General features: G+C 43.1%; 1 protein-coding gene across 2 annotated transcripts in view; it reads left to right on the top strand.

Moving 5' to 3' along the window:
• The first annotated feature begins 437 nt into the window (after positions 1-437).
• The window catches only part of RHOJ (ras homolog family member J), a 64,644-nt gene continuing 39,112 nt past the window's right edge, over positions 438-25,969 (top strand). Inside the window, exon 1 of one of the 2 annotated variants that reach the window (XM_069733814.1) lies at positions 438-980. In XM_069733814.1, the coding sequence (XP_069589915.1) occupies positions 803-980 (178 nt within the window). In that variant the 5' untranslated portion in view covers positions 438-802. The remainder of the gene's footprint in view (positions 981-25,969) is intronic. The other variant, XM_069733824.1, reaches the window with a different exon arrangement.

A 25,969-nucleotide genomic window follows, 5' to 3' on the forward strand; every position in this document is an offset into this window, starting at 1 on the left:
CCTTGAGGAAGACCACTGGGATGGGTAAAATTCCTCCAAACTGGAGGTAGTTATATTGGCATTGAATCCTGGAAGCGAAGCGGTTAATAAGATGGGGTTCTGCTTTCCTGCTGTGCTTTTTGGTGTAGCAGTTTGATTACAGCACTGCAGTGACATCATCTGGGTCTCTCCAGCCAGGAGGAGAAGAAGGAGGAAGTTTCGCTCCAGAGTCTGCAGTGGGACCTCTAGTGTTATTGTAACTCACAGCCTTGGCAAAGTTCCTGTACAGTTCAAACACACACAGAGCTCCCATTGTTCTCACTGTTCTCCAGCCCATTGATCCTAATATGGAATTCAGCAGGAAACTCATGATTTCCTGACACCGAGCAAGCCCAAAAAGAAAGATTCTGAAAAAAAAAAATCTCCATCCTCCAGCCCTCCCTTCCATATTAGATACTGGAAATAGTGGAGGCTGGGAGAGGATTAGCAGCAAGCTCTGATTTCTGTGGTCAGCCTACTGGAGGGACAAGTGACGTCCACACGTCTAATTCCCCCTCCTGTGATGCACAAACCCTGAGCTGTGTGTGTCAGGATGAGGGAAAGTCAGGGAAGTCTGTGAATTGTAGCAATGAGTGGCTCAAACACTTGCATGCGAAATACCGAGCCTACAGGCGCACAGAGTAGCAAAGTATGATTATCGGAGGACATTGGGGAAGAATGTTGGGTGCATTATGAGTTCAAGCCTCTCAGAAACTACGAAAAAAGAATTTGGAACCCATAATTGTTTCTATTTTGCTCTGAAAGGAGTTTGCAGACGCCTGACATGGATAAAAGAGACGAAAATGACAGCAGTGGGTCTGGCAGCGCTACCAGCATGAGAAGGATGCTGAAGTGTGTGGTGGTTGGCGATGGTGCGGTTGGGAAAACTTGTCTGGTGATGAGTTATGCCAACGATGCCTTCCCTGAGCAGTATGTGCCAACGGTGTTTGACCACTATGCAGGTAAGGGAGCGCACTCTTATCCTACGTAGTTTTCTTCTCTTCAAGGGCATGCAGGCATCTTATTTTATCTTCTTAATAATCATATTTGTAAACTTTATGGTCAATCTTCATGGCATGGCGCAGGTCATGGGTTTTTTTAATAACTCATTTGGCAACATGCCCGTTGGCCCTACTGCTATGAATGACTATTATGCCTCATGACTGGAAGGGGTTGGTTCATGAAAAACTTTTGTCATCCATCCATATGATTACTTAGACTCTTGCATCAATCACTAGAACAGGCACCACAAGCCCGAATTCAGAGAAGCTTGAATGGAGCAGTCACACATTTGATCTCGCCAATCCATTCAATGCTTTCCAAAAAGAGAAACTCGGGTCCTCTGTTGTAGTGATTCTGAAAGCCCTTACTGACCATATATGTATCCTATAACTTGATTGAAAGTTTCTCGTAGGATCACTCAGGATCAATATTGCCGCCATCATGGAGGTAACGCTAATGGGTGCAGTTGCACCTGGGCCCATAATATTAGACAGTGTTCCCCAGTATTTTAGTCTTTTGAACTCCTAGGCCATTGTTTCCTTTCCTGTCTCCTGTCATCGAGAGCCACCAACAGGTCATGTTTTCCGGATTTTCTTAGTATTGTCCAGGTGATAATTGCATCACCTTCACAGGCAATAGTTCCATCACCTGGGCAATACTAAGGAAATCCTGAAAACATGACTTGTTGGTGGCTCTTGAGGAATGGAAACAGGTAAGGAAACCCTGGCCTAGGAGTTCAAAAGACTTAAATTGTTAAAGACCTGTGATAGCTAGGAGCCCTGTTGAAGATTTTGGGACTGGAGCTCACAAGGTTCATGATGCGCCAGTGACTGCCATCCTACTGACAAAGGCCATCAATGTCTTCTCAGTGGGGGTCCAGTCAGTGTGAATAATGCCAACCATTTATACCACTTCACTCGACTACTTTTATTAAAACAATTTAAGAAATAAGTAAACAGATGAAGTTATTAGAAGTGGTACGGCGGTGGTGTTGTGAAAAGGTCAGGTTTTTTTTTATTTTACATCATCAGTGGTCACTCATCAAAGGATAATTACATCAATACCCTAAAGACCAACCTTTTAATCTGTCCATACTCTACAGATTTCAAACTATTATTCATATGCAAATTGCCTCTTCAGAGAAAAACAGGACTTAAACTCTATAGCGCACCTCTTGACAAACCAGAGCTGGTATGTCACTCTCCATAAGGAGAAACGTTACCCCTTAAACTATTATTCAGGCAGTTTTCAGATATCTCTGGCGTACTGTCTGCTTTAGTCCTTTTTAAGGGAATCTGTCAGCTGATTTTTGCTAGGTAGTCTGAGAACAGCATGATAAAGTGGCAGAGACCCTGATTCCAGCTACGTGTCACTTACTGCGCAGTGTGTTGCTGTTTCAATAGAATCAGTGTTTTATCAGCAGGAGATTATCGCTGCATGACTAGGTGTCTTGTGCCTCCTGGTCCAACCCCACCCCCAGCACTGATTAGCAGCTTGCTGACAGTGTGCACAGGAAGCTGCCAATCAGGAGTGTGGGCGGGGTTATATACAACTCAGCATTTGAGCTCTGCTTGATCCACAGCAGTGAAAATAGTGATTCTATCAAAACGAGAGCATGCAGACCAGCAAGTGACACATCGCTGGAATCAGGATCTCTGCCCCTATATCATACTGCTCTCAAATTAAAAAACAAACCGTGCTGACAGATTCCCTTTAATACAATAAGTTCTTTGTTACATACATTTTGCAATGAAATATGATATTTTACTAAAGATCTGACCACATGATACGAGTTCTACCATTGTGTTGATGGACTTGGAGGCTTTTGACAATTTATAGTAATCTATTGTCCTCCCTGGTGTCCTTAGTATCGAGGAAACACATGCAGGAGGTTAGTAAACATCAACTCACACAGACCAGTCAACGATATTAGGTGCCTACTGATCCTTTCTTCTCTTACTCATATGTTTCTTCTACTATACGGCCAATGCAAAATATTTTGGAAAATAAATTAGGTCTTTGATTTTTTTGGATGCAGATCAACTTTTTATAAGATCACTGGTAATTGTGCAGCCTCACAGGACCTCTGTGTAAGGTATTCAGTATAGATCCAATCTGATTGGATGAAGACTGCTCACGTTACATCTTGGATTATAAACCAGAGCAGCGTTCACAGTTCTGCAGGCTTCAGAGCTGAAATCTCCCAGCATTCCTTACCAGTGCAAAATCTGTAAAGAAATTGCACAAGTTATTCTTCTATAGTCCTCCATTCAGTGCAGTTCCCAGGAAATGCTTGGCCAAATTTTTATGGAGAGCACATTACAAAGTACGCCCTCTCAAGTCTGAATACTTATGGCATCTTAGTAGTCACAGACAAGTCCTTTACATTAATCTAGAATCCAACAGCATGACCCAGCACAATCACATGATCAGGGACATACAGTAATAAACACTGATGTCAATGTGTTCGTTTAAAAATTACAATATTTTATTGAACGTTAGTTAAAAAACACATATATAAACTTAATTAACAAATTTCAACAAGGTGCCTTTCGTGTGAGGGGAGCAGTATCAGTCGCCGCATATATTATATTGACATAAATGTCCACCTGATTTTGGCTGGACAATATCCTATTTAAACATCAACAGGTTTATCTGCCATATAAATTCCAGTATCGAAAGCTAGACTAGATTTGCTGTGCTAAATGATCTAGTTTCAGAGATAATGACAAAGTACAAAGGGTACAAGTGCCCATGTGATGTCATTAGTATACGCTATAATGTAGCACAATTCAGAGATATAAACAATTGAAATAAAAGGCGGATTTACCTATGACACTGAGAGTCCGAGTGTGGGGTCCAGCGTGTTAATGCGGGATCAGCTAGTGCTTCCCTCCACCCCAACGCACGTTTCGTGTATACTTCTTCAGGGGACGTAAATAACCACAACATTATTTCGGACTATATTGGTTGGTTGATAATCTCAAGTCCTTTACATTAGTTTTAAGTGTTTAAATGGGTTGTCTTGAGGGTGAAAGTTATCCTCTATCAATGGGATAGAGCAGAGGTCCCCAACTCCAGTCCTCAAGGCCCACCAACATGTCATGTTTTCAGGATTTCCTTAGTTTTGCCCAGGTAATAATTGCATCACCTGTGCAATGCAAAGGAAATCCTGAAAACATGACCTGTTGGTGGGCCTTGAGGACTGGAGTTGGGGACCTCTGGGATAGAGAATAACTTCTCGATCACTGGGGGACCAGCTGCTGGGGCCCCAGTGATCCCGAGAACTGAGACTTCGTGAATGGAGTTGATCACTTGTACTGTTGCTCCATTCATTCTTATAGGGGTGCCAAAAACCAGACAAGTGCAGCCCTCTGCTATCTCCGGCATTCCCACTAAGAGTTAATGCAGAGACCACTACTGCACTCCTATCTTGGGATTGATGGGATTCCAGCTGTGAGATCCCCAGTAATCGGGAAGTAATTTGCAAACTTGAGAATACTCCTTTAGTCAATTGTCAATAAGAAATGAATTTTTACAGATCCTTTCGGTTACATGGGGCAGCAGTGAGGGTCTTAGTATCCATGATCCCTAGGACCTGATTCTGAACTCAGTGACCTGTCTTATTCAGCCATATTCCTCCTTCTTCCTTCCTATCTAGTTGTTTCCCTTAATAAATCATTAACTTTTTCCGTCATATATGGGGGAAGTGAAATGTGTTACCGAGATCACTGGATCATCTCTAGAGACTCACCATTTCAATAATATCACCATGCCTGTCTCTACTGGCTTGTAGTCGTCTTATAAAGACTCATGCACACAGCCATATTGCAGCTCTTTGTAAGCTTTTTAGGACTGTGGTCTACTTTGGAAAGCCTATTTCTTTTAAAGCTCCCTTTCTTGGCTGCTGAGTTATTGAAAATCACCATTTCTCATGAATTGTGATGCCTTAAAACATATTTTCCACCACTATATTTGTCTCTCCTTTATCTAATCGAGTTGTCCAAAGCAAAGGACTTCATTGATAAGGAAAAAAAGAGGGATTAGAGAGCTAAACCTGATGACACCTACAGAAGCCATCAGCTTATTAATTTTTTGCTTCAGACAACAACTTCTGGACCCAAAAAGGACAATCCCTTGAAGGACAGTCTAATCCTGGAGATCAGGGAGCTGTAAGTGGGGGGGTGACCGGTTGACTAAGTAACCGTCTCCTTAGATTCTATAGTGGGTGACTATGGTTAGTCACAGCTCTGGATCAGTGTTAACACAGCAAGTGAAATATTGGTGAAACCAAGAGAGGACTTGAGGACTTATTTTTTGGAATAGAACTTACCATACTTTATGTATAGTCTTTTGTTGGCTACTTTAAGTCTTAGATTTTGGTCTTCAGGACAATGAATAAGTTGTTGTAGAAAGCATATTGTCTGAATGACGACCATTCAAAACTGAGTAACATTTTTTTTTCTTGGGTTGACCCGTTACACCCGTGTCATGAAATGTAATGGACAGCGTGGGTGAGAGCACCGTCATGGTGTTAATCGCTGTATAATGTATTCATGCTGCGAATATTGTTTTCTGTCGACTTCTAATGAAAGTTGAGCTTTTTCCTCCTACGCTGAAGTAAGATATGGCAGCGGTACAGAATCTGTAACGTATACTAATTGTCATATTTATATAGAGACGTATTGTACACAGGGGTCCTGCATATGTTCTCCAAGAGTGAGAGTAGGGTGGTGGAAATTTTTAGTGTATACAGACCTTTTTCTCTATTGATTATGCCATCGATGATTGTATCCCTCTGATCATACCCGATAAGTTGGTATATAGAAATGTGGATATGCTATGGCCCCATACTGTTCTGCGGCATGCCACATATTTTAGACAAAGGCACTTTGATGTGTATTTATTGGGCGATAATGTGGCATGGTGATGCAATTTATATGAACCCTCAAAGAGGTTTTCTAGTTTTCTAGTTTAGGAAACCTCTGTCCCTCTTGTACAGTTTGTTTGAACACAAAAAAGTATAGTACTCACCCTCCCCAGGTCCAGCACTGTGTCTCCTCATCTGCTGCCCATGTCTGATATCATCTGCAGCACTGACATAATGTTGACAGCACTGCAGCCAATCGCTGAACCCAGCGGCCCAGACGCTGAGTGAGGCCTAATTCAGACGTTTGTTTTTCGCCGATGACTGCCATCCGTGGTTATCACGAATGATACGTCCGAGTATCAGATCACAATCCGTAATGCAAATCTACGGGTACAAGAAAAAAATCAGACGATACTTGGATGACATCCGAGTGCGGTTCCGATTTTCACGGTCTGTCACGTAGGAGAAGGTGGAGCAAAACTGTGGACACTCGGACCAAAATCTATTCAAAGCCTGGTCAAAATAATCAGTCTGTTTTTTCTTGTTCATGAAAAAAATGCCGGTCTGAATGAGGCATTAAGCATATTTAGTTTATTAAAAATGAATTGTAGCCTGAGGAGAAAGGTTTTCTGAAATCAGAAAACCAGAAATCCACACCTAATTCCTCTTGACCACCTCATAATGAGCCATGCTCTATCCAGATGCTGCACTATTGCTCAATAGGGACACATGAAGCAAAAATGGATGAAAATCAGTCCCAGTGCACTGATGAAAAAGGTCCATTATTTTCTCGTGCTCTAAAAGAAGAAAAAATAATTGTCAATGTGTCCTAAAAACATTATTTGCAGAAGTGAAGGGTTTCGCTTGGATCCACTGACTGGTCAGGCTTCGATTTGCGAATATTATATACAATATTATATTGATGTGAAAATGCTCCGGAATGAATGTTATTTATCCTAAAAGAGACGACCACCATTATGCATGTTCGTACCGTGACATCCTTAATAAGCGGATTAGTTTCCCATTACGGAAAGTGAAGCTATTTAGTGGTCAGACCTCAAATTTTTGTGGTTCTTAAACTGGGTGAGGAGGCAGAACAAGCGTCGCTCGTAGCTCCAATTAAACATCATTTCCTTGAAAAATCTATAACTTTTGTAGATGTTTCTGTGGATTAAAGCCTGGCGTTGTCACCTAAACATGTTACTCATAGTATTAGGATTGTATTTGTCTCTAATGTTGTCAAAGTTTACAGAAACGTGAAAATCGGTTTATAATTTGAGTTCTGTTACTGCTGAAATCCAGATTTGGTGTCCGGTCTGTTAAAAATATCTTACTGTGACTAACTGTAGTCAGCCGTGATATGGGGCCTTATGTTGGTCTTAGCCAACTCTGCTTCATGGAGAAAAAGAACATTTGTAGGCCAAGAGGATGGGACGATGATGTCCATGTTGCGCCAACACATAGTAGAGCTCTTTATACCAACACAAATCTGCATGTCTATATGGCCGTATGGCCATGGACCATGGGTTTCTTGAAATACTCGGGCTGAAGACAATCCTGCAATAATTGTTCTTTTTCCGAGGACTGTTATTAGTAGAGTACCATTAAGACCCCCATATACATTAGACTGATGTGGGCCAAACCACACCAGTATCAGTCAACAGTCTAATGTGTATGTGGATGTGGAACGCCCGTCAGGGCTGTGGGGTACTTGGTACTGGGTCCGGTACTTAAAGGGATGTGTCACGGCAGCGATGACCCGGTCCGTGGCCTTGGGCGATCATGTTAAGGGAAAAGTCTTCAAAGGGGTTTGTGAAATAATAAAAGTTCATGATGCCACCTGTGGTACTCGGTCAGGGGTGACCGATGCTGCTTAAAGGGGTCCTCTAGGGTGGTGTTATGGCAGCAGGGATGGTATGGCTTCCCACAGGTGAAGCTGGGTCACCAGGGCTCCCGATATAGTTGGGGACAGGTGGTAGGTGGTATAGAAAGAAACAGAGGACACAGGGTTGCAGTCTCTTTACCTGGTTTACTGATGAATTCAGGCAGCCACAGTCCAGGGTACCAGATCACAGGTACAGGTATGGTCCTGCCGACTTGGAAGCGAATCTGGAATCCCCTTTACCTGGTGGGGTTGGAAGCCTTCCTTTTAGCGCTGCGTTGTAGTCCCTTGCTGCCTTAGGAATCACACAAGGTCCTCACCTTTTCTCTCTTTCCCCCTTGTTGGTAGGACGCTACCCGTATGACAGGTAACTCGAGCCTTTTTACAGGATCTCTATCATGACCCGGGCTCTATCTGCTACTGTGTCCTCAGGTGTTAATGGTGGACAGGTAACTTGCAATCTGCTGTCCACTGGTTTCTGCCATGGGGCGTAGAGTCATCCCCCAAACCTCGGTCTTCCGGCTGCTGGTATTTGCGCTCAGCGTGGAGGAAGCCCAGTCGCAGCTTCTCTCCTGCTCTCAACTCTCCTTTGCTCCTTTTCCTCCTTCACACTCTCTACAGCTTGCTACATCTTTTTCTCTCTCCTTTCCAGGAGCTGCAGCACCTCAACGTGGCTGCACGGCCCCTTCAGTCTTCCTAACTCTCTCTGTCTCTCTCACAGACTGACTGTGCTCTGTCCCTCTGACAGACTGCTCTAACTTCCCCTCCAGCCAGAATATCTATAATGGAGCCACCCACAAACTGGATCAGAGCTCCCCCTTCTGGCCTGGAGTAAGAACATGTTGCATGTTTGTGAATACCTGATAAAGGGATCCTTCCAAGCATGACATCACTCTCCCCATGAGGAAAGTAATACCACTGTAACAACCAGGAACCTGGGGTGTTACAGATGCCGGCCGACTGATGGCTGACACAGAAGTCAATTGGGCATATCCGATTTCAGACTGCTGATCGCATTGTTCTGGAGGTAAGCTGCCACCGTGTGTCTCACCCTACGGCTTTCTCATAGAGAACATAGGAACACCCGGCCAAACAAGCTGTCATATGTATAGGAGAGATGGCTGCGATAGCAGTCGGCCATATGATCAAGTTTTGTTCAGCCAACAGCCATCTAATGTTTAATGCCAGCTTTAGGATAGACCATCCTTATCACATTATTAGGAGTCTGACTGCCGTCACCCCCACCATTCAACTGATTGAAGGGGCTATAGCTGTAGTACCAGGAACAGACCCAGCCAGGTTACAAGACTACTACATGAAGCAGTATGCAGCCAGGGGTACAGGCATGATAGAGCAGCTATAGAAGTCATACTTGAGTCTGGTAGGAGACATTAACCAGGATAGAGTCTTCCAGAGACCAAAGGCCTATCAGGGCAGCCTTGGAGAACGAGCGGTCTGATAGGCCTTTGTGAGACAGAGAGTAACTGAAGATACTGTGTGTTTGGGCCAGTCTGAGACTGGTGTGAAGGCTGTGACCATACCGGGAGATGAGGATATTGGTGGTGGAATATGCCTATATAAAGTGACCCAGGGTGTTAGCTAAGGCTGTATCTTTTTCTGTGTTGTTTGTTGGGAGAAGACACCTTTAAATATGAGACCTGGAGTAGTCTGCAAAAGAAGAGTGCTCCGGAATTTCAGCTGAGAGGTGTAAGAAGCTTGTTGATGGTTATAGGACGAGACTGATTGCAGTTATTTATTCCAAAGGGTGTGCAACCAAATATTAAGTTGAGGGTGTCAACAACTTTGTCTGGCCCATTATTGAGGTGTGTGAAATTATGTCCAATTTACCTTTTTTCTCTGTTTTATGTAGTTCTAATACACACAGAGGAAATAAACCTGTGTATAACAAAACATGTGCAATTGTAGTAATGTTCTGGGAGAAATACTTCATTTTCTGGAACAATTTCAAGGTTGCCAACACTTAAGACCATAACTGTACATATTGATAGATCTGTGAACAAGTTTCAAAAACTATTCTAGCATTTCCATCCTCTTAGTTTTTCTTTTCTAACATTGTCTTATTAGCAATGAATATACTTGCAGAGTTAATCATGGCGATCACTGACTGCTGAGACGGTAATTATTACGCCGGTGCATGACCGCAGCGCCCCATCATAAGTTCCTGATGAATCAGCTATTCTGCAGTGATGTATGCCACATCTGGATGATTGACAGCTATCACACAGCACTCAGGAGCACAAGCACATAGTTGACGCCATGATTGGTACGCCAAGAAGGCCCCTTAGGACCTCCAGACATATTTGCCACAGACCTAATATATTTTTCTACAGAGTGAAAGAATCTCTCTTGAAGTGTGGCAAGTGCTTTCCCAACAAAAGTGTTTAATGTCACAGCTGCAGTAAAACCCGGCCTTCACCCCGTTCAGTCTGATCAGCAGAAAGCAACAGGAACTAGAGGGGCCTAGAAAAATATATTAAACAGACGGGGTCGTTAACCTTACACAATGTTTTTCTTTGAAGGTCTCCTGACAATAAACTGAGCACAAGATTTCCCATGATATTGTGTAAAAAGGCAAAACTTTTGAATTTGCCTACAACACCCCCGCAGGCGATATGGAGTATTACACATTTTTTACGGAAATGAATCAAATGTTCTTGTATTCATGGACTTGTCAGGACCCTCAGGGTGAGACGCTTTATGTTTCGGCTCTTCTATCTGACTAATAAGTATTGGTCCATCATAAGGGACCCCCTCATAAAACTCCCTGATGAGATATTATGGTCTACTCCAGACAAATCTTTATCTATAAAACCACCTGATTAATTGTAGTGCAGAATTAGGGGTTTTTTGGGAATATTTTTAGTGGACCTGACCAACACGAAGGACTTCTGCCCTACTCACTTTAGTTTGTATGCAGCATATAAATTGGAGGAGGCTCTTTTTAAGAATGAGTCATAATATAAAATACACTGCATACAAATTTCCTGTTCAGCGTTCCCTTTATGCTTGGCAGTTTCAGACAAGGGTCCCATGACATCATCGGTCACGCTCTTTCATGGGACTGGATGTGTTGGATGTCCTCAGGTTACATTGTGAGATTAGCCACATGTTTTACAAGACCATGAAGTGAAGAACAATCTCTTCCCATAGTCAGTATGTGTTTTTTCCCAGTAAAATACTAAACAAAGCTACATGATCATGCAAAGAATTGTAAAAGAGAAATTGAGCAAATAAATATTACATACTAAGTATTTGTAGAGTGTCCTCCATCTTGTATAGGAGTTTAAAGCAGTTGTCCTCTTTGGAGATCCCCATTTTGTATTTTGATGATGCTCAAACCAGCATATTGTAGAGGTTGGAGGGGATCCATTGCACAAAATCTGCAGGATTCCCGCAATCATCCAAGTAGAGAGTCATTCTAGTTAGCGGAGCTCATTCCACCAGCTGAACATGGGTCATAAGATAAGTGCAGTCTAAAGCTATCCACCAGTAGCGGTTGGACAACAGTTACTCTCTCTAGACTCCCCAGTCATATGGGGAAAAGTGAGTAACCCACTGACAAACGTCTCTTGCGGTGTCTTATCTCCCCTGATAACAAAAAGGAAGATGACATCCAATATGTTAAGCCTTTTTAAAAAAAAAAAAAAAAAACATGAGTCAGAAAGACCCTTTTTTCTTAATGGGTTCCTATGCTTGTTACCCACCTATATTATCGTAGTAGAAATTCTCCATGTCACGGGGATACCGTGATAGAAAGAGAAACCAGAAGATCACACCGTCTGGTTTCATGCACTCCTGCACAGGTTAGAAGTACTTCACCATCGTATTGCACAGTGCAGGTATTTTCGTTGCAAGCAATGCAAGGGCTAAACTGTTCAGCTGAAGCTCCTGAAGCTTTCCTACTTGAATTGTCTCAGCTGTTCAATGATAGCCACTCCTCTCTGCTATACAGTTAGGTCCATATATATTTGGACAGAGACAACATTTTTCTAATTTTGGTTATAGACATTACCACAATGAATTTTAAACAAAACAATTCAGATGCAGTTGAAGTTCAGACTTTCAGCTTTCATTTGAGGGTATCCACATTAAAATTGGATGAAGGGTTTAGGAGTTTCAGCTCCTTAACATGTGCCACCCTGTTTTTAAAGGGACCAAAAGTAATTGGACAGATTCAATAATTTTAATTAAAATGTTCATTTTTAGTACTTGGGTTGAAAACCCTTTGTTGGCATTGACTGCCTGAAGTGTTGAACTCATGGACATCACCAGATGCTGTGTTTCCTCCTTTTTGAAGCTCTGCCAGGCCTTCACTGTGGTGGTTTACAGTTGCTGTTTGTTTGTGGGCCTTTCTGTCTGAAGTTTAGTCTTTAACAAGTGAAATGCATGCTCAATTGGGTTGAGATCAGGTGACTGACTTGGCCATTCAATAATATTCCACTTCTTTGCTTTAATAAACTCCTGGGTTGCTTTGGCACATGTTAAGGAGGTGAAACTCCTAAACCCTTCATCCAATTTTAATGTGGATACCCTCAAATTAAAGCTGAAAGTCTGAACTTCAACTGCATCTGAATTGTTTTGTTTAAAATTCATTGTGGTAATGTCTATAACCAAAATTAGAAAAATGTTGTCTCTGTCCAACCTATGGACCTAACTGTAAGTGCACAGCACTACTCTTACAGTCCCGAGTGGCCCCTGTATAATGACCAGTGCTTCTCTCGTAGTCCCGAGTGACCCATGTATACATGGTACAGTGGATGGACAGTAATACGGTACAGCTATATACAGGTCACTCGCGACTGCAAGATTAGTACTTTGCACTTATGTGATGCAGTTCAGGCACTGCAAATTTCGTATTGTGCACTTGTATATACAGTATGTTAGTTGAGGGACTGTGACTCCTGTATACGTGCACAGTACTACGGTCTCAATTGTCTAACCGCAAATAATACTGTGTATTTTACAGAAGTCAGTCATGGGACTGCAAGAGTAGTACTGTGCACTAATACAAGGTACAGTGGAAGGATTGTGATAGTAGTACTGTGCACCAATACCTTAGTTACTCATGAGTGTATTAATGTGTTGTACATGGTATAGTTGAGGAACTGTGAAAATAGTAATGTATGCTTATAGTGGAAAAATAAGTATTTGATACACTGTCGATTTTACATACTTTGCACCTACAAAGAATGGAGAGGTTGGTAATTTACTGAGGGAAGGAGGTTGTTGGCCAAAATCTCACGATACATGACCCCATCTATCCTCCCTTCAATATGGTGCAGTCGTTCTGTCCCCTTTGCAGAAAAGTACCCCTAGGGTATGATGTTTCCCCCCACCATGCTTCTCGGTTGAGACGGTGTTTTGGGGTTGCACTCATTCTTCTTCTTCCTCCAAACACAAGTGGAGGTGATACCAAAAAGTTCAATTTTGGTCTCATCTGCCACATGACCTTCTCCTATGCCTCCTCTGGTTCATCCTGATGGTCATTGACAAACTTTAAATGGGCCTGGACATTTGCTGGTGTGAGCAGGGGGGCCTTGCGTGCCCTGCAGGATTTTAACCCATGATGGCGTAGTGTGTTACTAACAGTAATGTTTGATTCTGGTCCCAGCTTTCTTCAGGCCATTGACCATGTCCTTCCAGTGTAGTTCTGGGCTGATTCCTGAATTTTCTCAGAATCCTCCTTACACCACGAGGTGAGATCTTGCATGGAGCCCCAGACCGAGGAAGCTTGAAAGTCATCTCGCGTCTCTTCCATTTTCTAATAATTGTGCCAACAGTTGTGGCTTCTCACCAAGCTGCTTGCCTATTGTCCTGTATTCCATCCCAGCCTTGTGTTGGTCTACAATTTTGTCCCTGGTGTTCTTAGATAGCTCTTTTGTCTTGGCCTTGGTGGAGAGGTTGGAGTGTGATTGAGTGTGTGGACAGGTGTCTATTATATAGGTAATGAGTTAAAACAGGTGCAATTAATACAGGTAATGAGTGCAGAGTAGGAGAGATTCTTAAAGAAAAGCTAACAGGTCTGTGAGAGCCAGAATTCATGCTGGTTGGTAGGTGATCAAATACTTATTTCATGCAATAAAATGCAAATTAGTTATGTAAAAATCATACAGTGTGATTTTCTGGTTTGTTTTTATTTTTAGATTGTGTCTCTCACAGGTGAAGTGTATCTACGATAAAAATTACAGATCTCTCCATTCTCTGTAGGTGGGAAAACTTGCAAAATCGTCAGTGTATCAAATACTAATATATGGTAGTTGAGGGACAGTGAGTCGTTCTATGCACTTTAATATGTTAGTTAACCCCTTCCCGACCTGTGACACAGCGTATGCGTCATGAAAGTCGGTGCCAATCCGACCTGTGACGCATATGCTGTGTCACAGAAAGATCGCGTCCCTGCAGATCGGGTGAAAGGGTTAACTCCCATTTCACCCGATCTGCAGGGACAGGGGGAGTGGTAGTTTAGCCCAGGGGGGGTGGCTTCACCCCCTCGTGGCTACGATCGCTCTGATTGGCTGTTGAAAGTGAAACTGCCAATCAGAGCGATTTGTAATATTTCACCTAAAAAAATGGTGAAATATTACAATCCAGCCATGGCCGATGCTGCAATATCATCGGCCATGGCTGGAAATACTAATGTGCCCCCACCCCACCCCTCCGATCGCCCCCCCAGCCCCCCGATCTGTGGCCCGCTCCCCTCCGTCCTGTGCTCCGCTCCCCCGTCCTCCTGTCCGCTCCCCCGTGCTCCAATCACACCCCCCCGTGCTCCAATCAAACCCCCCCGCACTCCGATCCCCCCCCGTGCTCCGAACCACCCCCCCTGCACACCGATCCCCCCCCCCTGCACACCGATCCACCCGCCCGCACACCGATCACTCTCCCCCATGCTCCGATCCCTCCCCCCCCGTGCTCCGACGCCCCCCCGTGCCCTGATCTCCCCCCCTTATACTTACCGATCCTGGCGGGGTCCGTCAGTCTTCTTCCCCGAGCGCCGCCATGTTCCAAAATGGCGGGCGCATGCGCAGTGCGCCCGCCGAATCTGCCGGCCGGCAGATTCGTTCCAATGTGAATTTTGATCACTGTGATATAATCTATCACAGTGGTCAAAATAAAAAAACAGTAAATGACCCCCCCCATTTGTCCCCCATAGATAGGGACAATAATAAAATAAAGAATTTTTTTTTTTTTTCACTAAGGTTGGAGTTAGAACTAGGGTTAGGGTTAGGGTTAGGGGTAGGGTTAGGGGTAGGGTTAGGGTTAGGGTTAGGGTTAGGGGTAGGGTTAGGGGTAGGGTTAGGGGTAGGGGTAGGGGTAGGGTTAGGGGTAGGGTTAGGGGTAGGGGTAGGGTTAGGGGTAGGGTTAGGGTTAGGGTTAGGGTTTCGGTATGTGCACACGTATTCTGGTCCTCTGCGGATTTTTCTGCAGCGGATTTGATAAATCCGCAGTGCTAAACCGCTGCGGATTTATGGCAGATTTACCGCGGTTTTTCTGCGCATTTCACTGCGGTTTTACAACTGCGATTTTCTATTGGAGCAGTTGTAAAACCGCTGTGGAATCCGCAGAAAGAAGTGACATGCTGCGGAATGTAAACCGCTGCGTTTCCGTGCAGTTTTTCCGCAGCATGTGTACAGCAATTTTTGTTTCCCATAGGTTTACATTGAAATGTAAACTCATGGGAAACTGCTGCGGATCCGCAGCGTTTTCCAAAGCGTGTGCACATACCTTTAGAATTAGGCTATGTGCACACGGTGCGGATTTGGCTGCGGATCCGCAGCGGATTGGCCGCTGCGGATCCGCAGCAGTGTTCCATCAGGTTTACAGTACCATGTAAACCTATGGAAAACCAAATCCGCTGTGCCCATGGTGCGGAAAATACCGCACGGAAACGCTGCGTTGTATTTTCCGCAGCATGTCAATTCTTTGTGCGGATTCCGCAGCGTTTTACACCTATTCCTCAATAGGAATCCGCAGGTGAAATCCGCAGGTAAAACGCAGTGCCTTTTACCCGCGGATTTTTCAAAAATGGTGCGGAAAAATCTCACACGAATCCGCAACGTGGGTACATAGCCTTAGGGTTAGGGTTGGGTTGGAATTAGGGTTGTGGTTAGGGTTAGGGGTGTGTTGGGGTTAGGGTTGTGGTTAGGGGTGTGTTGCGGTTAGGGTTGTGGTTAGGGTTACGGCTACAGTTGGGATAAGGGTTAGGGGTGTGTTGGCGTAAGAATTGAGGGGTTTCCACTGTTTAGGCACATCAGGGGGTCTCCAAACGCAACATGGCGCCACCATTGATTCCAGCCAATCTTTTATTCAAAAAGTCAAATGGTGCTCCTTCCCTTCCGAGCCCCGACGTGTGCCCAAACAGTGGTTTACCCCCACATATGGGGTATCAGTGTACTCAGGACAAACTGGGCAACAATTACTGGGGTCCAATTTCTCCTGTTACCCTTGAGAAAATAAAAAATTGCTTGCTAAAACATCATTTTTGAGGAAAGTAAAATGATTTTTTATTTTCACGGCTCTGCGTTGTAAACGTCTGTGAAGCACTTGGGGGTTCAAAGTGCTCACCACATATCTAGATAAGTTCCTTGGGGGGTCTAGTTTCCAAAATGGGGTCACTTGTGGGGGGTTTCTACTGTTTAGGCACACCAGGGGCTCTGCAAACGCAACGTGACGCCCGCAGACCATTCCATCAAAGTCTGCATTTCAAAACGTCACTACTTGACTTCCGAGCCCCGACATGTGCCCAAACAGTGGTTTACCCCCACATATGGGGTATCAACGTACTCAGGACAAACTGGGCAACAATTACTGGGGTCCAATTTCTCCTGTTACCCTTGAGAAAATAAAAAATTGCTTGCTAAAACATCATTTTTGAGGAAAGAAAAATGATTTTTTATTTTCACGGCTCTGCGTTGTAAACGTCTGTGAAGCACTTGGGGGTTCAAAGTGCTCACCACATATCTAGATAAGTTCCTTGGGGGGTCTAGTTTCCAAAATGGGGTCACTTGTGGGGGGTTTCTACTGTTTAGGCACACCAGGGGCTCTGCAAACGCAACGTGACGCCCGCAGACCATTCCATCAAAGTCTGCATTTCAAAAGTCACTACTTCCCTTCTGAGCCCCGACGTGTGCCCAAACAGTGGTTTACCCCCACATATGGGGTATCAGCGTACTCAGGAGAAACTGGACAACAACTTTTGGGGTCCAATTTCTCCTGTAACCCTTGGGAAAATAAAAAATTCTGGGCTAAAAAATTATTTTTGAGGAAAGAAAACGTATTTATTATTTTCACTGCTCTGTGTTATAAACTTCTGTGAAGCACTTGGGGGTTCAAAGTGCTCACCTCACATCTAGATAAGTTCCTTTCGGGGTCTAGTTTCTAAAATGGGGTCACTTGTGGGGGGTTTCTACTGTTTAGCCACATCAGGGGCTCTGCAAACGCAACGTAACGCCCGCAGAGCATTCCATCAAAGTCTGCATTTCAAAATGTCACTACTTGACTTTCGAGCCCCGACATGTGCCCAAACTGTGGTTTACCCCCACATATGGGGTATCAGCGTACTCAGGAGAAACTGTACAACAACTTTTGGGGTCAAATTTCTCCTGTTACCCTTGGGAAAATAATAAATTGCAGGCTAAAAGATCATTTTAGAGAAAATAAAATTTTTATTTTATTTTCATGGCTCTGCGTTATAAACTTCTGTGAAGCACTTGGAAGTTCAAAGTCCTCACCACACATCTAGATTAGTTCCTTTGGGGGTCTAGTTTCCAAAATGGGGTCATATGTGGGGGATCTCCAATGTTTAGGCACACAGGGGCTCTCCAAACGTGACATGGTGTCCGCTAATGATTGGAGCTAATTTTCCATTTAAAAAGCCAATTGGCGTGCCTTCCCTTCCGAGCCCTGCCGTGCGCCCAAACAGTGGTTTACCCCCACATATGGGGTATCAGCGTACTCAGGACAAACTGGACAACAACATTTGCGGTCCAATTTCTCCTATTACCCTTGGCAAAATAGGAAATTCCAGGCTAAAAATCATTTTTGAGGAAAGAAAAATTATTTTTTATTTTCATGGCTCTGCATTATAAACTTCTGTGAAGCACCTGGGGGTTTAAAGTGCTCAATATGCATCTAGATAAGTTCCTTGGGGGGTCTAGTTTCCAAAATGGGGTCACTTGTGGGGGAGCTCCAATGCATAGGCACACAGGGGCTCTCTAAACGCGACATGGTGTCCGCTAACAATTGGAGCTAATTTTCCATTCAAAAAGTCAAATGGCGCGCCTTCCCTTCCGAGCCCTGCCGTGTGCCCAAACAGTGGTTTACCCCCACATATGAGGTATCGGCGTACTCTGGAGAAATTGCCCAACAAATTTTAGGATTCATTTTATCCTATTGCCCATGTGAAAATGAAAAACTGAGGCGAAAAGAATTTTTTTGTGAAAAAAAAAAGTACTTTTTCATTTTTACAGATCAATTTGTGAAGCACCTGAGGGTTTAAAGTGCTCAATATGCATCTAGATAAGTTCCTTGGGGGGTCTAGTTTCCAAAATGGGGTCATTTGTGGGGGAGCTCCAATGTTTAGGCACACGGGGGCTCTCCAAACACGACATGGTGTCCGCTAACGATGGAGATAATTTTTCATTCAAAGAGTCAAATGGCGCTCCTTCCCTTCCGAACCTTACCATGTGCCCAAACAGTGGTTTACCTCCACATGTGAGGTATCGGTGTACTCATGAGAAATTGCCCAACAAATTTTAGGATCCATTTTATCCTGTTGCCCATGTGAAAATGAAAAAAATTGAGGCTAAAAGAATTTTTTTGTGAAAAAAAAGTACTTTTTCATTTTTACGGATCAATTTGTGAAGCCCCCGGGGGTTCAAAGTTCTCACTATGCATCTAGATAAGTTCCTTGGGGCGTCTAGTTTCCAAAATGGGGTCACGTGTGGGGGAGCTCCAATTTTTAGGCACACGGGGGCTCTCCAAACGTGACATGGTGTCCGCTAAAGAGTGGAGCCAATTTTTCATTCAAAAAGTCAAATGGCGCTCCTTCCCTTCCAAGCCCTGCCGTGCGCCCAAACATTGGTTTACCCCCACATATGAGGTATCAGCGTACTCAGGACAAATTGGACAACAACTTTCGTGGTTCAGTTTCTCCTTGTACCATTGGGAAAATAAAAAAAATGTTGCTAAAAGATAATTTTTGTGACTAAAAAGTTAAATGTTCATTTTTTCCTTCCATGTTGCTTCTGCTGCTGTGAAGCACCTGAAGGGTTAAAAAACTTCTGGAATGTGGGTTTGAGTACCTTGAGGGGTGCATTTTTTAGAATGGTGTCACTTTTGGGTATTTTCATCCATATAGACCCCTCAAACTGACTTCAAATGTGAGGTGGTCCCTAAAAAAAATGGTTTTGTAAATTTCGTTGTAAAAATGAGAAATCGCTGGTCAAATTTTAACTCTTATAACTTCCTAGCAAAAAAAAATGTTGTTTCCAAAATTGTGCTGGTGTAAAGTATACATGTGGGAAATGTTATTTATTAACTATTTTGTGTCACATAACTCTCTGGTTTAACAGAATAAAAATTCAAAATGTGAAAATTGCGAAATTTTCAAAATTTTCGCAAAATTTCCGTTTTTATCACAAATAAACGCAGAATTTATTGACCTAAATTTACCACTAACATGAAGCCCAATATGTCACGAAAAAACAATCTCAGAACCGCTAGGATCCGTTGAAGCGTTCCTGAGTTATTACCTCATAAAGGGACACTGGTCAGAATTGCAAAAAACGGCCAGGTCATTAAGGTCAAAATAGGCTGGGTCATGAAGGGGTTAAGGACTGTTACCTGTGTATAAGTGCACAGTACGACTCTCACTGTCCCATGTATTAGTGCACAGTGCTAATGTCGTCTAATAGTACTGTACACTTCTACATGGGACAGTTTGGGGCTGCGATTATTTATTTTGGGTGCTTTGATCATGTCTCTTTACTACCATTATCCATTTACCCTTCAGTACCATGCACACCGCTGTATATCGCCTACACCGTCTTACCCTAGAGAGATTATCAGTTGATCTGCACCCCCATTTACGTTAATCAGAGATAAGCCAATTTGCAGCTGCTCCGAGCCACAATTATGTAATCGGCTTGTGAAGGTAGAATATCCATGGCTTCCTCCCGACAGATGGTGAGCACAAACAGAACTAACTGATGGATTTTCCTCCACGTGGAGATCAATGAAGAGGAAAATGGAAGCAGATCATTTTCATAATGCATTTGTGTGTAATGCGCTAACCTGCGAGGGCGGCGGGGGAGACACATTTATGAAGCACAACAGTTCATTTATCATGAGCGCGGCCTCGACTCTCCGACTGTAAACCTCATTGGAAACAGCCACGTATTCATAATTGAGCAATTCATAGTCATCAAAGTAAAAATTAGACAAAAAGATCTCATAATTTAAATCTTAATTTTATTACTCCGGCTTCTGATAATCAGGACTTGCAGCTTCTTATAGGGAGAGGATGGAATGGGAGCCCCCATTGACCTCATTATTAAGCAAATGCGCAAATTGCAGGTGTCAGTGGCAGAGCTCCGATTCATTATTACTGTAATCTTCCGCTCCGTCTAAAAGATCATTGAAATGGGTATTGTAGCAGATGAGTAGGATGAGTTTGCTGACTTGCGGGGGCAGTGACCTGTCTGCTAGTGCTTATGCCTATGAAAACTGGGCTGCATTTGATAATGGGCTGAATAATAATCTGAAGAGTGTGGGCACAAGTTTGAAGAACAGAGTTGCAGTCACTTTTTAGCCCTGAAGCCTGATGAGGCTCAAAAGTTCCCAAAGAGACAAGTACTATAAATGAGAAGTGACAGGATAGGTCCATACGACTGTATGTTCTATCCGAGTGCTGTCCTTGAAAAAACTGGCCTCACACTGAGAGCACTAGAACCAATATTATATATTGGAGCTGTTCAGATGAATGTGCTTTTTTTTTTTTTCAACGGACTGAATCTCTACATGAAAAAATTAGCATCATGCACATTAATAATAGTAAATTACTATTGCATCATTCAGATGAGACTCTCCCATTCTAGCCTATAGGCGTGCAACAAAAATTGGATCCCATACGGAGCCACAGTATTTTATGGAAACATTGCATTTCTTTAACATAAGAAACGGATAAAAAAATCTGACCTATGGATGAAAATACAGAAGAAAAGTACTGTAGTTTGCTTTTACTGGATGAAAATCAGATACTTTTTTTATACGCTAGTATTGTACAATAAGTACACAAATGACATCCACAGCTTCCCAAATTCACTTATTGATTAACGTCACTTTAGTGCTCTACAGCAGGAGTGGGCACTGTATGATTGCAACATTTGTGCAATATATGGTGCACAAAGAGGCGGCCTGCCCCTTGCGCAAAATCTGCCCCTCGCGATAAGCCTGCCCCTTACGCTAAGCCTGCCGCTTACGCTAAGCCTGCCCCTCACGCAAAGCCTGCCCCTCACGCAAAGCCAGCCCCTCACGAAAAGCCTGCCCCTCACGCTAAGCCTGCCCCTCACGCAAAGCCTGCCCCTCACGCAAAGCCTGCCCCTCACACTGAGCAGCAGCATTTCTCCATGCTTGATTTCAGGTGAACATCTCCCTCTTGATCTGACATCAGACACATAAAGACGTTGCTCTGACATTCTAAGGCAGACAAAGCTTTTCAAGCAAAAACTGCTCAATATTTTTTAGTTTTTCATTTCCTAAAGCAGTTTTGGGAGACATTTTTTCCTGAATGATTTTCATTTTCTGCATTTTGATAGGACCTGGAAGCTTTGGTTGCTGTCTGAACAAATGTCATTCTATTTAGTCTCATACCCCTAAAACCATTTCACTATTCTGTATTATTTGCTGATACTTGACCTGCAATTTAAAATTTGGAAACTCAGAGTTGAGTTGTTCCCCAAGGTCTGGGTGAAGGTTAGAGCTGCACCAGGAGTGGTGGCATGGAGGTTACCTGTGTCGTTTCTTGCAGTTGAGGCTCCTTCCTTCTCCATTCATTCGGACTGGACAGTACATTTTTTACTTTATTGCCATTATTATTTTTTAGATTCATTTTCTTTGGTAATTCCTTATTGGACTGTATTGATTAATGGGACCTTTATGAAAACTTCAATCCCATGGATGAATAAAGCATCTTTGGCTATCAGCATTATCGAAAATTTACTATCAAGTACTTCAAAAAAAGTTTAATATTAAATCATGGAAATTATTCTCTTCCTCAAAAATTACATTGGATTGTCATTATAATATCCATACTTACCTTTTTGTCTTTGATAGTTGCTTTTTTTTTGCTTCATTTATTCTTTTGTGATCCCGTCCTTTCATGTAGTTTTGCCCTTTGTTGTGTCTGGTTACAGCTATGGAGGTTGGTACTAGATGATGAATATTTATATCCATAACTCATGGATAAGTATGCATTATGTAATTAATTATCTTTTTGTATTGATAGAGGTTGGTTATTTCCTTTCTTTTAATTTTTATTGAACTAATATATCTGATGTTATTTACAATTATTTTTTATTCACTATTCAATAATATATAATCATTATTTATTAGCTTATTTATTATAATTTATTTATCATCTAGCACTGATTGACCTATTAAGAGATTTAATATGTTCTCCCTTTTTTAATATTCTTTCATAATGGCAATTTGGACCTAATTTACACTTTATATCACTATTGAGTCACTTGTATTTTCACTTTTGGCTCTTTAAATGACTATGATAGCATTCCATCTATTATCATGCAGATTCTCTTTCTTGCTTTACTTCATAGTATTTTTTTCAGTTTTTTGGCCGGGTGAAACAAGCCCCCTCCAAACAGCGATATGATCCCGATACCTTGGCACTCAGTTGTGCATGCCCCGCTCGGAGTTCCTCTGTGACTTCCGGCCCTGCACATCCGGTGACTTGAGCATTCCATGCTTGCGTTCCAAGTGCGGAGGACTGGAAGTCACTATTCATTGAGGAGTTGCTCTATGGGCGACGCCTGCGCCATCAACAATCTGGAAGAAGCCTGATAGGCAAAACGGCGCAGTTGGGGTGGCGGCACGGGCGCATGGTATTACGCATTGGCATTAATGCCTGTTCCATTTACCTTTGAGTGCACTTTGCATTAGATAGATCATGCATTAACCACTTGGTTTGTCACATTCCTTTTGCGCTTATTAAGTCATAATATATGAGCCTTCATTATGTCCTTAACATACAGCACTGTGTAAAAACCTATGATTATCTCTCAAAGATTTCAAGGCACATCTCAATTACTTAGGGTGACTATTAGGTCCTCATCTGACCATATGTCTTTAGCACTTTGCACCTTATTGCATTTGGTGTACATTTTGTAGACCTTGAGTAGAGTCTGTGGGATATAAGGTTATACTAATTTATTCCTAGGTTTTCATATCCTGTGTGTGGTTATCATATTCCATTTGCCCTGTTGCTGCCTAGTATTGAATTTTGATACCCTTTGTATTTAAAAGATCTTTTTGCAAATCATATTTTTAATTGCACTATTTAATAAAATATTGGACATTTTATTCTTCTTGCATTAATGCCTCTTCTTTCCCCATTATTTTTGGGAATATTGTATTACTTCATGGTTTATGAGGTTGGACCATATTGTTTTGTAGGATCTTTGTGATATATGGACAGTAAAATTGTAGTTGTTGTAGTAATGAGAAAAAAAAAAATTATGGTGTAACCCAAAATTTATGGCCAGTAACAATATGTCTGCAGTTACTGTGAGGGACGTGGCTCTAACCTTGAATGCATTATTTCAGGTTTCTGGAAAATGTTTCACATTCTGCTGTTTCTTTTTGATGTCTAAAGTTTCTATTTGGTATTTATAATGCTTCTCTTAAACTGTCCTGTCTTGTGCCCCCAGCAGAGGTTTCCTAGAAATCCTCTGCACATCTGGCTACCATATTAATACTGTGCTTGACGCATGATCTCCCTGCACCCACAACACAAGACATTAAAGGGAATCTGTCACCCAATTTTTGGCCTATAAGCTGCGGCCACCGTCATCAGGGGCTTATCTACAGCATTCTATAATGCTGTTGATAAACCCCCGATGTAACCTGAAAGATAAGAAAAACAAGTTATATTATACTCACCCAGAGGCGGTCCCGGTGTGGTCCGGGTCCGATGGGCATCGTGGTTTGGGTAGATAAGCCCCTGATGGCGGTGGCCTTAGATTATAGGCCTAAAATGGGGTGACAGATTCCCTTTAAATGGGGAACGTAGAGTGCACATATAAGAGAGGCTAATATGGCTGTTCCATACTGTATGCAGATCATTCTGGAGTTTCTCAGGGCTGAAAAAAAAATGAGATCAAGTATTTTGGTGTCTGATGAAGAATTGGTGCCGCCCTAAATGGATAGATAAAAAAAAAAATCAAAATTATTTTACTAAAAAAACGAGTGGTCCGGCTGTATAGAGCCTAGCACAGCAAAAAAAATTATACCTGTCTTGTAATAATCCGATGTGCCAGCACAGAGAAATCAAGCTTTGAATCCACATGCAAATTAGTAGGAAAGTGCATTGGAGGTGCGGCACCCCAGGCGTTCGGGTACCACTGTAGTGCTGCCTTCCTCTCAGGGAGGTTAGTGCTATGCCTGGAGATAAGGGAGATCCTTTTGGCAGGTAATCTCACACACAACACCTTCTGAATCCAGGCCAGGAGAGGGAGCTCAAAACACGGTTTTAGGGCAGCTTTCCTGAATAAAGATCCTGGTCTGGAGGAGGAGTCAGTTCAGTCTGGAGCAGACAGGAAAGGAGCGATTGAGAGCTGAAGGAGGTGACCATTAGGCCACTAAGTGCCAGAGCACAGAAAGTGGGCAACGGGAGCCTGAGGTTGTGGATAGCTGTAAGGTCCACAGCAGAGCCGGAGGGCATAGGACTATAAATATACTGCCCCTACCATACCTGAGGCAAAGCAGCAGATAGAGCCTGGAGTCACCGTGTTAGAGACCCCCAAGAGTACAGCTCAAGCTGCCTGCCGTGCAGGTTCTGTCCTAGGACAGGAGAGAGAAAGGAGTACTCTGCCAGCAAACCACAGGTAGCAAGGTACTAGAAACCCAGCGCATAGAGGAAGGCTCCCAACCTGACCTGCCAAGGAGACTTCTTCTTGTTTCCGGGCTGCCTGGACTCCTTCTGTACCTGTGGCCGGTACCGTGGGCTGAGGCCTACTAAAACCCCAGTAAACCAGGTAAAGACTGCAACCCTGTGTCTTCCATTATTTACCGGCAACCCACCATCTCTGCCATACACCTTGGGAGCCCTGGGGACCCCTCTTCACCTGCGGGAAGCGTCACCATCTTGCTGCAACACCACCCCAGAGGACCCCTTTAAGCAGCATCAGTCCCCTCTGACCGAAAACCACAGGTGATGTCACGAATAGACTTTATTAAACCCTTTAAAGATTTTCCCCTTTTTGTTGAGTCCCAGGGCCACGGATCGGGTCGCAACCACCGTTACATCCCCTTTAAGAGTGACCGGACCCGGTACCGAGTACCCCACTGCCCTGGTGGGGGGGACTCAGAGGCATGTCCATGGACGCCTTATGGACATTCCCAGAGTGCATTTTCAGCCTAACTTGCATGGGACTTAAAGCTTGATTTCTCAGCGCTGGCACATCAGATTATTACAAGAGAGGTGTCATTTTTATTGTTGCAATGGGACCTACACAGCTGGAACACTGTTTTCTGAAGTAAAATAGTCCTGATGGGTTCTCTTTAACCCCTTGCCAGCCTCGGTTGTACATGTACTATGGAGTCTCATAGGAGCTGTAGACCTAAAACAAAGGATATTTTTTTTAATAAGGACCATATGCAAAGTTCCTTCATTTTTTTCCTTTTAGATGCATTGCTGCATATGGCATATAATTGTTTAATTCTGTATTCATGGCTTGTGGTTTATATGGATGGAATTGGTTATATATTCTTATGTTCTATGAAACCATATATAGTAGCTCTGATCTGCATTGCTTGTGACTGTAGGTGATTGATTCTTCCTTTCCGAGCTGACACGTTTAAGGAAGTTTATTTTTAACTCTCAGATCGTGGCCGATCACCGAGAGAGTAATGAACATGTATAAATTAAGGACAGGACGTCTTCA

The sequence above is a fragment of the Ranitomeya imitator genome, chromosome 1 (assembly GCF_032444005.1).
Source record: "Ranitomeya imitator isolate aRanImi1 chromosome 1, aRanImi1.pri, whole genome shotgun sequence".
NCBI classification, from domain to species: Eukaryota; Metazoa; Chordata; class Amphibia; order Anura; family Dendrobatidae; genus Ranitomeya; species Ranitomeya imitator.